Consider the following 14995-nt stretch of genomic DNA (forward strand, 5'->3'; position numbering starts at 1 on the left):
TTTCCTCCCCACATTATATGGATATATGATTATTTGGATTACCATTGTCTCATTTGATTTATGAGCACACCGGCAGAGGACCACACACACAATTATTGCCTTGCCCCAAGTGACAAAAATCCTAGATTTACTAGTCCTAGGTGGCCACTTTAATTACTTTGATGGTAGCACAGCCATGTATAGAAGTAATTATCAGTCTCAATTAGCTGATTCTATAATGGGGAGTGGTTTTGCAAGCATTTCTCCTGGATTTGTTGTGATAAGAATGAACCTTTGTCCTGTGTAATACCAAACATATAATAGTACACTCATTGCATTGTTAGTGCCTGAAATCAGTGTATGTGGGTCGATAATCTGGAGTATAGTTTAGTCCGTAGTGTGTGAGTTATGTATGTGTGAGTACAGTATCTTTGCAGTGTGGTGATTGTGCAGTGTGTCTACATACTGGTTATCTCTCTGTGATTTCTGGTCAGTGTGCCTGCAGCAATATTTGTGCATAGATTTTCTTTGTACAGCTCTCTGATTGTGTGATTGTGTATGATTGTGTGTATTTGTACCCGTATGTAGCCCTGTGCTCCATATATGTGTACTGTTTCTTTTTTTATGTGCTTTATACTTGTGTGTACTTGCGTGTACGTTATAACTCATTGCACTGTACACACAATAATGGTGTTCTTGATTGTATCCCTTTTTCTCCTGTGTCTTCTGCTGCTATGTTTATATCTGTGGTTTTATTATGGATGGGGGAGTTTGTTTAGGGAAGACTGTGTGAAGCCCCCGAGACCTCTAGTTACTGACAAGAGAGCTAGACACAAAGTACTTAAACAAGGTAAGTGGATTTTACTTCCAACATACAGCTGAAGAATTCAGTACATAAACAAGAGTCTCGTTTTTAGTTCTAATTTCAATGTCATGTTTTGGTTTTAGTTTTGCAAAACCACCCTCAACTATTTTGGTTCGGAATTTCGGATTTCAAATCCAAATGTTTTGGATTTCTTGAAAATGGATAAAATCAGTTAAAATCATGTAATTTTTGCAATTCAAAACACCAAATTCCGTTTTAAAATCCGAATTCAGAACCGCGGGAAGATCTTAATCGGGACTCTGTTCAGATCGGATCTGCTCAGGGGAACCGAACCAGGACTCGATTCAATTCGGAATCGCAAAATTTGGGTGAGTTTGGATTTCTAAAGAACCAAACTGCACATCTCTATCCCGTATTAAAATTGCTTATTCAATACATCTTACTGTAATATTTTTTAAGTGCTCTATAATATGCTATATCTGCTATAAACAATTGTACATTAGATCACCATACAGTTTGGATTAAGAGGATACTAGAGTGTCATATTTGTGAGAAAAAAAATTCAGCCCTAAGGGGTATCATAACTACGGGGTATATTTACTAAAGGTTGATTTTTATCAATTTAAAATGATGATCTACTATAAATCGTTGTATTTTCAGGGGGTGGTCTTCAGGTTGCCAAATGTCGGGATCCCGGCGCACAGTATACCAGCGCCGGAATCCCGACACCCGGCATACCGACAGCTATTCTCCCTCGTGGGGGTCCACGACCCCCCAGGAGGGAGAATAAATAGCTGGGCACGCGTAGTGCGCCACCGTGCTTGCAGCGTGGCGAGTGCAGCGAGCCCGCAAGGGGCTCATTTGTGCTCGCCACACTGTCGGTATGCTGTCGGTCGGGATTCCGGCGCCGGTATGCTGGTCGCCGGGAGCCTGGCCACCGGCATACAATACTACACCCTTTTCAGGGCCATAACACACATCTACTAACAGATTTATTTAATATCTATTTATTTACAGTTTCTTATACAGCGCAGCATATTCCGCTGAGCTTTACAATTGTAAACAACTAAGACAAATCAGGTATTAACAGATAGACATAGAGGCAGAGCCGGCCCTAACCAATATGATGCCCTAGGCATGATTTTGGCTGGTGCCCCCTAGCACCATCGCTGGTTCCGCCTCTGACCTTGCACCTTTTTCCCAGCACCATCACCCCTCACCCATAGCAGTCCCTATTTTGGTGTTTGTACCCCCTTTATTTTAAATAGGAACAGTTTGCACATTTGGCGCACAGCCCAAAAAGTGGGGTGTTTTTGCTGGCAAGGGGCATGGCCACACAATAGTAACCCCAGTTCCAATTACGCCACACAGTACTGCAACTTTATTCACATTTGATCATGCGATAGTGTCCATAATTCATATTAAATCCCACAGTAGTATCACTTTACCTTATAAACGTTACTCCTCACCGTAGAGCCCCTTATTCACATTACATCACACTGAATTGCTCCTTATTCACATTACACCACACCCTATTGCTCTTTATTCACATTAGATGACACAGTAGTGCCCTTTCTATACGCAACGCCACATAGTAAAGTACCTTATACACATAATGCCACACATTAGTAAATCATTTATACACAATTCCACACAGTAATGCCACTTACACATATGAGACACATTAATGTCCTTATAAACATAATGTGCCTTACACATTATGACAACCTTTAATAATGCCCATTTACACATAATGTCCCTTACACATATGCCGCACATTATTAATGCCCTTATACACATAATGACACACATAGTGCCCCCTACACATTTGCTGCACATTATTAATGCCCCTATACACATAATGACACACATACAGTAGTACCCTGTTACACATATTCCGCACATTATTAATGCCCTTATACACATAATGACATACATAGTGCCCCTTTACACATATGTTGCACATTATTAATGCATTTTTACATGAAACACATAATGCTCCTTACACATATTCCAAACACTACTGCACAACCAACCCACTCACATGCACACAGCACTCACACTGCCACTAACACTGTGACCTCTGCCTCGATACAGATGTGTCCTCATAAATCTTGCCTCAATGCTAACGTCGGGCACCTTTTTTTTATGAAAATGCATCTTATTTGCATTGCTATGTGGATAGGATGCACAAGCTGCTTCTGCTGATTAAACTGATATGCAGCATGCCTATATACTGTGTGAGACTGTGGCTGTATCTGTATACACAGAATATAGGCATGCCGCATATCATTTTAATCAGCAGAAGCTGCTGATGCCCTTAGGCATATCAAATGCCCTAGGCAATTGCCTAGTTTACCTATGTCTATGGCCGGCTCTGCATAGAGGTAGAAACAGATTATTATTATTATTATTATTATTATTATTATTATTTTTTTTTTTTTTTTTTATCAATTATGTTAAATGTCACTAAATCTGTGTTTTAACCCTGGTAATACAACATCGATTGGGGTTGGGGAGGGGGATGAATAATAATAATAAAAAAGAATAAAAATAAAAAAGAATCATAATAAAAAAGTCAAGCTTTAGTATAGGTTTTTGGGTGTAATTCAGACCTGATTGCTGCTGTGCGTTTTCGCACAGCGGATGATCAGATCTGAACTGCGCATGTGTGTGCACCGCAATGCACCAGCGCATCGGATGACTGCACCGGGCATCAGTGCCCAGCGACGGGATGATGCGGAAAATGCAATTGCACAGGCGATCGTAAGGTGATTGACAGGAAGAGACCGTTTGTGGGTGGCAACTGTCCGTTTTACTGGAGTGTCCGGAAAAATGCAGGTGGGATCTGGCGTTTTCAGGGAGGATGTCTGACGTCAGCTCTGGCCCCGATCAGCAGTATCACATCGCAGCAGCTGAGTAAGTCCTGGGCTGAGCAGAGACTGCAGCTCTGCTTATGAAGCGAATGCACACTTGCACAGTATTTTCCCCTCCCCCTGTAGGCAGTGACTACCTGATCGCAGGGCAGCAAAAAACGCAGCCCTGCAAAAAACTACCCCCTTTGTTCCATAAACATTTCAATGTTATTGTATTCCAGGGACTATAGCAGACCCTTGACAAATTATACAGTTATGGAGAGAATGCTAAATGAGTGATAGAATGTTTACGTTAAACATGGAGAACCCCTTCAAGGAATGAATGGGATGCCATTTCCATTGCTACAGTAGACCGCTGAATTATTGCACACAATTCTGAGTAAGATGTCAGCTCCCACTTATATGATTTCACAGACAGAAGAGCAGATTGACATCTTTGATTTATGTGTTGAAACACTCTGTCCTGCTATTTATTAATGCTTTCTATGTGTCTTTTGTCTAGTGCAGGATTCTCCCAGGACCGAATCCCTCCTAACCTGGATGCATTGGTTATTGGCAGTGGAGTGGGTGGGCTATCGGCAGCTGCTGTGCTTGCAAAGGCAGGCAAAAAAGTTCTAGTCTTAGAACAGCATGACCAAGCAGGAGGGAGCTGTCACACTTTTCAAGAACATGGATACGAGTTTGACGTGGGTGAGTATTTGGACCATGTGGCTCTCTAGCTACAGTTCAGTGGGATTACAAGTTTGCCAGCCTGAGGACGCTGGTAGTTGTTGTTCCTCTCTACTCCAATCTATCCTCAATGCTGCAGCCCGGCTCATCTTCCTCACCAAACACACTATGTCCACCTCTCCTCTCCTAAAAGCCCTTCACTGGCTTCCCTTCCATTTCAGAATCCAATTCAAGCTTCTAACACTCACCTACAAATCCCTCACCCACTCCTCTCCCAGTTACATCTCTGACCTTAGCTCCCTTTACACTCCCACCCGTCCTCTTCACTCTGCTAAAGCACACCGACTCTCCTGCCTACTGATTACTTCCTCCCTGCTGACTATTTCCTCCCTCCTACCTTCAAGTTTTTCCACGTGCTTCTCCATTTCTCTGGAACTCTCTACCTCTTCCCCTCAGACTCTCCACCTCTCTACAAAACTTCAAATGGGCTCTCAAAACCCATTTCTTCACCAAACCCAGCCAAATCTCATCCTAACCCTCTATTCTACGCTGTCTGTCTACCCCATCTGTGTCACCCCTGTCTGTCTGCCACTCCCCTTTAGAATGTAAGCTCTCATGAGTAGGGCACTTTTCCCTCATGTGCTTATGCTTTTCTTACTTTAATAATCTTCAATTGCACCAAATCCTGCAGTTTTCTGTCACCCTGATACTTACTCCAATGTCATCTGCTGATGTAGCTATGTTTATTTACCCTGTTCTTGTCCTACAGTATATTGTCTTCAACTGTTTTCCTGTTTTGATTATTTGTTTATGTACTCTGTAATTGGATGCGGCAGAACTTTTGTGGCGCCATATAGTAACATAGCAACATAGTAATTGAGGTTGAATAGAGGCAAATTGCCCATCATGTTCAACCTGTTTTAAGTTGTGATTAATCTACATACCCGCTGAATAATGTTTTATGACTAGTTAGCTACTATAACTCATGCACTGAGGCTGGAGGGGGGGAGGTTCAGGGGAAATTTGCGGAAAAATTATTTCACAGAAAGGGTAGTGGACAAGTGGAATAGCCTCCCATCAGAGGTGGTAGAGGCTAAGACAGTAGAGCAATTTAAACATGCATGGGATAGACATAAGGATATCCTTACAAAGAAATAAGGATCAAATATGGTTAGAGATAAAAATAATGTAAAAAAAAAAAAAAAAGGGGGCTGACTAGATGGGCCAAGTGGTTCTTATCTGCCGACAAATTCTATGTTACCCCCGGATTAACCACGTTGATATTTTAAGTATTATAACCTTGAATAGCTTTTTCATTCAGAAATTTATCCATTCCTTTTTTAAATCCAATTACAGAGTCCACCATTACCACCTTCCCTCGCTGGGAATTCCACATCCTGATTGCCCTAACAGTGAAGAACCCTTTCCTCCATTGCGTTCAAAACTTTCTCTCCTCCAGTCGCAGCGAGTGCTCACGTGTCCTAAACTGTGTTCTTTTAATAAATAATTCCTCTGATAACTCTTTGTGATGTCCCTTTACATATTTGAAGATATTAATAATATCTCCTCTTAGGCGCCTCTTTTCTAGTGTATACATATTCAGCCTAGTAAGTCTTTCCTTATAGTCCAGTCCTTCTAGGCCTTTAATCAATTTAGTAGCTCGCCTGTGAACACTTTCGAGTTCACTGATGTCTTTTTTATACAATCGCGCCCAAAACTGAACACAATATTCCAGGTGCGGACGTACCAATGCCTTATACAGCGGCATGATTACATCAGAGTCCCTTGTCTCAATTCCCCTTTTTATGCACGCTAGCACCTTACTTGCCTTCTTTACTGCGTTATGACATTGTGTATGGTTATTAAGCCTATTATCAATGAATACCCCCAAATCCTTTTCCAACTCTGTTTCCCCTATGCGTTCCCCATTTAATATGTAGGATGCAAGTTTGTTTTTAGTCCCAAAATGCATAACCTTGCATTTGTCTGTATTGAACCTCATTTCCCATTTAGATGCCCAGAGTTCAAGTTTAGATAGATCCTTCTGCAAGGACTCCACATCCAATTCTCAATTAATTACCTTACACAGTTTAGTATCATCTGCAAAGATTGACACTGTGCTTTCCAGGCCTATTTCTATGTCATTACTAAATATGTTGAACAGTAATGGTCCGAATATGGACCCTTGTGGTATTCCGCTTACTACTGGGGACCAGGTTGAGTACTTCCTGATGACCACTACTCACTGTACCCTGCTATCCAACCAGCTGCTTATCCATGTGCAAATAGTTTTTCCTAGGCCAAGCTCCTTTAATTTGATCATCAGTCTCCTGTGAGGAACTGTATCGAAGGCTTTTGCAAAATCTAGGAAGACCACATCCACTGCTTTTCCTTGATCAAGATTATTTCTCACTTCCTCGTAGAAGCTAATTAAGTTAGTCTGACATGACCTGTCCCTCACAAACCCATGCTGGTTCTTGCTAATAATTCTAGCGAACTGTAGATACTCCTGTATGCCGTCCCTTAGAATTCCTTCCAATATTTTCCCCACTATAGATGTTAAACTAACTGGTCTGTAGTTTCCCGGAAGATTTTTGGATCCCTTTTTAAAGAATGGCACTACCTCAGCTATACGCCAATTCTTCGGTACCATGCCTGATCTAATTGAACTATTGAAAATCAAGTATAGGGGTCGTGCTAGTTGTGAACTAAGCTCCATAAGAACCCTCGGGTGTGGTCCATCAGGACCAGGTGATTTATTAATCTTAATTTTGCTTAGTCTCCCCCGGACTACTTCTTCGTTTAAACAAATATCTAACCATTTCAAACTACCAACATTTCTGAATGTCCTCTTTCCTGCGCTCCCCCTAATTGAAGAAACAAAAAGGGAATCTCTACTTATCTTGAACCAGTTGCTTCTCTCAGTTTTCCACCATCTTCATACCCCCATGTATTGTCAATGAAGGTGTATATTTTTCAGAAGTGGTACATGAAAGAGAGAAGTCAGGGATACAATCTAGTGTATTATCTTTTTAACTTTTTTCTTTAAAAGGAGATCACTTCCAACATATGGAATGCAATAACCAAAGCAGTTATGATAAAATATAATTCTGTTTAATAGTCCAAAAATCCAGCAGTAAAATCTTCATCACATGAAAATGCAGCCTGGTAGCGCAATTTCTTGATGGTGTGAAATCTCTGTATTCTTTAAATATCTAACCATGAATCATTACTGTCACAATTGTTATGCTCTACTCCCACCATCAGTTCTTCACTGGTGAATACTGATGAAAGAATTTGTTCAGTATTTCCGCTTTTATTTCGTCATCATTTAACAATGTTCCTAATTCATCTTTTAATGGACCTATATTCTCCTTTTTTAACCTTTTACCATTTATGTATTTAAAAAACTTTTTAGGTTTGGTTTTACTCTCTCTATAGCGATTTGCTTTTCATTTTCCATTTTAGCTGCTCTTATTGCTTTTTTGCCTTTCTTATTACACTCTTTGTAATACTTGAAAGACTCCTCCGTTCCATTAGATTTAAATGCTTTGAAAGCCCGCTTTTTTTTATCCATTTCTGCCTTAACCTTCTTGTTAAGCCACATCAGTTTGAGTTTAATACTCCTGCGTTTACTGCCCATGGGAATAAAGTTATGAATATTGCTATCCAGCAACCCTTTTAAAACATCCCACATTTCCGAAGTGTTCTTGTTATTAAACAGAACCTCCCACTCTATGTCGTTAAGTGCACATCTAAGCATACTGAAATTAGCCTTCCTAAAGTTCAAAGTTTTGGTGGAACCCCTGTAGCTATGTTTCCTGAAACTGATGTCAAATGTGATCATATAGTGATCACTGTTACCCAAAGTCTCCCAACTTTAGTGTTTGATATAATGTCCACATTATTAGTAATTACTAGATCCAGGGTAGTTTTACCCCTAGTTGGGTCCTCGACTAATTGAGACAAGTAGTGATCCTTAAACATATTTAAGAACCTGCTGCCCCTCGCTTTAGCACATGAAACTTTACTCCATTTTATATCCGGGTAATTAAAATCCCCAGTCACAAGGATGTCCCCCAATCCCGCAGCCGTTTTGATTTGCTGCAATAGTTGTTCTTCCTCATGTATGCTAATATCTGGCTGTTTGTAGCATGTGCCTATGACTAGTTTTTTTGCCTCAATTCCCCCACTTGAGATTTCAACCCATAGTGACTCCACATTATCGCCAGTCTCCTCATAGATAACCTCCTTTAGGTATGGTTTAAGTGATGGTTTAACATAAAGACATACACCTCCTCTTTTGTTAGCCCTGTCCCTCCTGAAAAGAGAATACCCCTCCAAGTTAGCAACCCAGTCGTGAGAGTCGTCCCACCATGTTTCCGTAATACCTATAATGTCATACTCAGCCTTTGATGCTAACATTTCCAATTCCCCCATTTTACCTGCTAGACTTCTTGCGTTTGCAAGCATACATTTTAGTTTATCGGTTCCTTTATTTGTTTGTTTTCCTAAAGATTTCCCATCCTGGTTAACTAGTGCATCCGTAGAGTTACTGATACAGACTGTCCTTCTTGCTCCCTCTCCAACCCCACCGTACTTAGTATTGCCCACCTTACTTTTCTCTTTGGTCAACCCAATGTTCCCATCTAAATTCACCGCCCTGACATAAGTATTTTCCCTTAAGTCCCGTACAACATTTTCTATAGGCTGTAATGATGACACATAATTGTTATTATTTAATGCTTTAGCAATACCTTTCTTATCACCCTTATTAGAACCCATGTAAATACCCTTACCGGCTGCACTTTCCCTCCCCCCTTTTCCACCCCCTTTTATTTCACTACCACCATCCCTACTATACTCGCTGCATGACCCATATTTCCTAGCTAAACCCTCCCCCCAGACTCCTAGTTTAAAAGCTCCTCCAATCTACTAACCATCCTTCCCCCCAGCACCGCAGCCCCTTCCTCATTCAGGTGCAATCCGTCACGAGAAAAAAGATGGTGCCTGACTGTGAAGTCCGCCCAGTGTTCCAAGAACACAAACCCCTCTTTCCTACACCAGTCTCTGAGCCACACATTTACCTCCCTAATCTCCCTCTGTCTCCCTGGGCTAGCACGTGGCACTGGTAATATTTCGGAGAAAATTACCTTAGATGTCTTTTTTTGTAGTTTCTGGCCTAAGTCCCTATAATCTTTCTTAAGGACATCCCACCTACCACTAACTTTATTGTTGGTGCCAACGTGCACCAAGACCGCCGGGTCTTTCCCAGCCCCTCCCAACAATCTATCTACCCGGTCCGTGATGTGCCGTACCCGATCACCCAGGAGACAACAGACCATACGGCGATCACGGTCCCGGTAGCAGATTGCCCTATCTGCCTTCCTAATGATAGAGTCCCCTACCACCACCAACTGCCTGGGCGCCTCTCTAGCTTTCATCCCGTCTGAGCCAGAGGGACCATTCCTCCGGGTGCTAGAGGGAGCAGTCTCCTCCAGCTCCGTCATTTCGTTGCTATCATCCACCGAATCTTCGTCCAATCGGGCAAATTTGTTCGGATTTGATAAATCCGAGATGTCGTACCTCCCCCTCTTTTTCTTCCTTCTAACAGTGACCCAACTGCCTACCTAATTTTCCTCAACTACCTGTAACCCATGCTGCAACTCCTCCACCGTTCTATCTAAACTTCGCTCGAGATTGTGAATATCCCTCAGTCGCGTAATGGTCTGCTCTAGATCAGTTACCTGGGCTTCCAGGATAATAATAATAATAGCTGACAAACTGCTATGTCTGCTTTACAGTGTCAGAAAACTGTTGATCTTGGCATATGTAATAACTGTACATAACGGGCGCTGCGCATGTGACTGCGGAGCAAATGTAATAATTCCGGTTGGATCGCGGTTTGCAATCCAACCTGAATTAGCTCCTTTGTCTTTAATTTCAGCATTTTGCACAATATAAGGTGTGTTCATTCTAGTCTCTGGAAGAGATTCTCAGATTTTTAGGAGCATATTGATCAATTAACTTGTTTAAGATTTGATAATTGCAATTTCTTATTGCAATGCAATGCATAAGGCATGAAATGATCGCTAATGTGAACATATCACTCCTTTCTTGGGACCCCAGGTGCTAGTGTGCATGCATGGACTACTGACCCTAACCCTCTTCCAGTAATTTGTGCGAAGTGTGGCCCATAGGCTACAGCAGCTAACGCCATCTGAAACACATTAACTGCGTGAGCCAAGCTTCATATTCCGGACATTGATAAATCGGACACCCTAGCAGAAACCTATAGAGGCTGGTTCTCCCAGGTCTGGATTTCCTGCAAGACAGCAAAGGCACCAGCCTACGGCCTGGCGGGTCCCAATGGGCCTGTGGACGGACCCCAGTGGACTACGAAATCCATCCCATCCAAAACATTCCCAGAGGAACACTGTGCTCCTGTCCGCACTCCCAGAGTCCCGCTGTCAGACTGTCTGCACTGCAACTGTGCATCAGAGGGGAACAACAATCAGGACCAAAAATATAGTGCTATGCATTGTTTGGGAGAGGGGGGGCCCTAAGCCAGTTTCTTGCCTAGGGCCTCGTGAGGCCCAAATCCAGCTTTGGCTTCTGCTGACAGAAATGGAGAGACTGCAGCAGATATCGCATATATCTGCTGCTGTTCCACCATGGTAAATATATGTCCCTCCAAAATATTGTGTAATAAATAAATAAATACAGCTCTTAGTGCAATTTATTAACATTGCTTAAAGGCAGGGTCAAGCACGTTTGTAGAGGTGTTCCAAATGCTCGAGTTTAGATTGAGAGTGGACAGCCCATGAAGAGGGCATAAGTAGCTTCCATCAAATTCTATGTTTCTATAATAGGGTTTGAGGTAAGAATATGGTTAAAAAAGGGACAGACTAAATGGGCCAAGTGGTTAAACATAAACATAGAAACATAGAATTTGACGGCAGATAAGAACCACTTGGCCCATCTAGTCTGCCCCTTTTTTATTTTATCCTTTAGGCAATCTCAACCCTTTTTTAACCTTGGTTCTTAACTACCGTCTAATTCCTAGCATGTAACAAGCTACAGTATAGTCTGCCTCATACATAGCGTAGTGTATGTAACACTACAGACATATACAGGGCCAGTGATCACAGTAAGCCTTTAAATGCCCACCCAGGGCCGGATTAAGCCTTAAATTAGGGGTGCCCAGGGCACTTAAGACAGGGGGGCCCCGGTGGAAGGTAGGGGATGTATATTAGATTGTGCATAACTCCAAACATGTCCCATTTCAGGAGGGACAAAATGCTCTCTACCTGGACTTCCTCTTACTATATGATTGATGTCACCTATGTTGAACTATTTAATTGATAAGAAAGGTAGTTCAACACAGATGTTTGCAATCATAAATTAAGAAGGAAGTCCAGGTTGAGAGCATTTTGTCCCTCCTGGAATGGGTCACGGTGGGAAGTATAGATTGTGTACTGTATATTAAATGGAAACCAATGGTGTATATTAGTTTTAAACTAATAGTTTAATAATGCTTGGATATTGTTTATACAGTAGCTCCACCTAATTGAAAGGCAACTATTTTATAAAATGTTCTTGTAGTGGAACAAAGACAACTTAAACAACCTTAAAATACACATAGAAAAATAAAATAATTTATCTTGTCCCATGCAAGAATAGCAGCAGCATCTGTACTACTTACACACTGGGACAGGACTCAGGAGGACTCTCTGTGTGTCTCTCTATCTCTAGACCGAAATGGTGTAGTTGCATAACAATTTACACAGGACTCAGACACCCAGGCGGGGAGGAGCAGAAGCTGTGATCCCTGTGTCACTTACAGCTCTCTCCACCCTCCTATCTCTCCTCTGGTCTGTAGCTCATGAAACATGATGCTCCTGTGTCTCTGCCTGCATTGCATATTGTCCTGCTCGCATTCTGGCTCTCTCATTAAGAGGGAAAGCTAGTAATATCAGTGTGCTTTGGCCAGGGGCCCCATGACACAGGGGGGCCCGGGGTACAGTATGCCCTGCATCCCTCCATTAATCTGGCTATGTGCCCACCCAATCAGAGCATGCACAACAGCTCCTTTTCATCCCTTCTAATGCATATTGCGGTAGTAAGATCTTTTTAAAGAACACTGCTAGTGTAGCCATGATTTGAACCACCGACCTGGCAGGGGAGGAAAGATTTTTTGGCTATTTAACCCCCCCCCCCCCCCCCCCCCCCACAATCAGGGCCAACTCCAGCTCTACTAGCACCCTGAGCGAGAATTTTTTGAAGCACCCCCCTCGCAACTATATATTATGTTATCAAACTATAAATAAATATATATTATCAGATGACCCCCCTCTACACACACAATTGGCAGCCTTACACATAATGCCCACAGTAGTGATCCTTGCACATAATGGCCACAATAATGGCTGCTTACACATACTGCCCCCAGTAATGAAGATTGGGTAAAAACTGGAACAGTTCGGACCCTGGAACACTGGACCGGGCCAGATCCCTGCAGCAATCACAGCTACTTTGGAGATAGTAATGTACATCCCTGTCCGGGGGTGTCTTGTCCTGGTGGGTCTCTTTGACAGAGATCCATTCTAGGAGGAGACAGGGACGGGGAATACAGTCTTTCTGTATGATCCAGGGATGTGGTAAAAAAAACGTAATGGTCCGGACCATACAGGGAGGCTGTAATCTCTCTCTCTCCCCATCTCCCGGTGATTGCGGACATATATACCCCCCTGGACAGGACATCCCCCGGACATGGATGGACGGGTACACACAGTCCTACCATCACAATGGCTGAGATAGCTGCAGGAATCCAATCAGGTCTTGCGCACCAGAGTCCGGAGCATTCCATTTTTACCAAATTCTCCTGTAATGCCCCTTACACATAATGCTTCCAGTAGTGTCAGATAAACATAATGCCCCCAGCAATGCTAGATACACATATTACCCCCAGCAGTGCCAGATGCACATAATACCCCCAGTAATGCCAGATGCACGTAATACCCCCAGTAGTGCCAGATACATGTAATACCCCCAGTAGTGCCAGATACATGTAATACCCCTAGTAGTGCCAGATATATGTAATACACCAGTAGTGCCAGATACACATAATACCCTTTGCAGTGCCAGATACACATAATGCTCCCAGCAGTGCCAGATACACATACTACCCCCCGTAATGCCAGATGCACGTAATACCCCCAGTAGTGCCAGATACATGTAATACCCCTAGTAGTGCCAGATACATGTAGTACCCTCAGCAGTGCCAGATACACGTAATACCCCAGTAGTGCTAGATACACATAATACCCCCATCAGTGCCAGATACACATAATACCCTCAGTGGTGCCAGCTACACATAATGCCCCCAGTAGTGCTCACCGCTGCTGGCCTGCCATCGCTGCTTCTGCTCGTGTATGAGGGGAGAGAAGCGCAGTGCCCTACCCCTCACTGAGTTCGGTCTCCAGCAGCCATTTGAAATATGGCACCGGCTCATGAACCAATCAAAGCTTGCGGTCCAGCAGCTAATCAGGAGCTGCTGCTGGTGGTGGTCCGCAAGCTCTGATTGGCTAATGGCCAGCATCAAATTTGAATTAACCACATGCCCTTACTAGCCTGATGCCCCGTGTGCCTGCTCGTATCGAACTTGCCTGGAGCCAGCATGCCTCCCATGTTTGTCTATGAAAAGGATCAATGGCATAGTAAACTATCAGCATTGGCTTTTATATATTTGCTGCACCTCTGAGCAATGTTAGTAAATACAGTAACTTAATCATACAGTACCTACTAACTTTTTTCACAAGTGGAATCAAAATGATGTGGTGTCATGTGCATGAGGTGGTATGTACAGGTCACACTGTTGTGTGCTATATCTGCCCAGAATCTTGTCAGTGATCCTGAAGCACTGGGCCCAGACCCTTTCCCAAACAACTCCCATTCAATACTGCGTGCAACTGGAATTGTAATAGAACTCATGATCCATGGAACAGTTAGGTAGAGTGCCTAAGTATTGTTGTTGTTTTTTTTTTTTTTTGTTTTGTGGCCAACCTGACAGCAACTGTTCTAAATGTCTAAGAAACCTATAGGAATTGCATTTAAAATTAACTGAAATTGTCCAGGTCTTCACTATGTGGGTCAGATGCATGAAGGAGGAATGTTGCGTGTTATCATGGACCAGTTAACAGAAGGACAACTTCAGTGGAACCGTTTGGGAAACCAATATGACTCTGTCATAGTGGGACACAGGGTGTACCGGCTGTATGCAGGAAAAACAGAATTTCCAGATGCCCTGAAGAAGCAGTTCCCAGGAGAAGAGGAAGCCATTGACAAATTTACAGCTTTGATGAAAGTAAGGAATTTTATTTACGACTTAAATAATATTTATATCTGTGAAATAGGAAAATAATTATGTTTACTTGTGAATGCTATTGGTAATAGTTTCAAACAGCTCTATGAGCAATATAACTTACCAAAACTATTATGTCCAGCATATTATCTGCCAAGTACTAATTTTTGCTTTTGCTATTTTAAAAGACCTGCTAGGAAAAATGTGTCTTCTCTATTTTTCATCAACTGGGAATAGGAAGGATAGATGCGCAAAACCAAGGCAAAGTTGTAATGGAATAGA

The 14995-nt window shown here is 42.5% G+C and overlaps 1 protein-coding gene across 1 annotated transcript in view; it reads left to right on the forward strand.

Annotated features, from left to right (window-relative positions):
• Positions 1-333: 333 nt before the first annotated feature.
• LOC135055626 (all-trans-retinol 13,14-reductase-like) overlaps positions 334-14995 on the forward strand; it is a 60004-nt gene continuing 45342 nt past the window's right edge. Inside the window, exons 1-3 of the mRNA XM_063959898.1 lie at positions 334-829; positions 4189-4371; positions 14487-14716. Of these exons, the coding sequence (XP_063815968.1) occupies positions 583-829; positions 4189-4371; positions 14487-14716 (660 nt within the window). The 5' untranslated portion in view covers positions 334-582. The remainder of the gene's footprint in view (positions 830-4188; positions 4372-14486; positions 14717-14995) is intronic.

Source organism: Pseudophryne corroboree, chromosome 3 (assembly GCF_028390025.1).
Source record: "Pseudophryne corroboree isolate aPseCor3 chromosome 3, aPseCor3.hap2, whole genome shotgun sequence".
Classification (NCBI taxonomy): Eukaryota; Metazoa; Chordata; class Amphibia; order Anura; family Myobatrachidae; genus Pseudophryne; species Pseudophryne corroboree.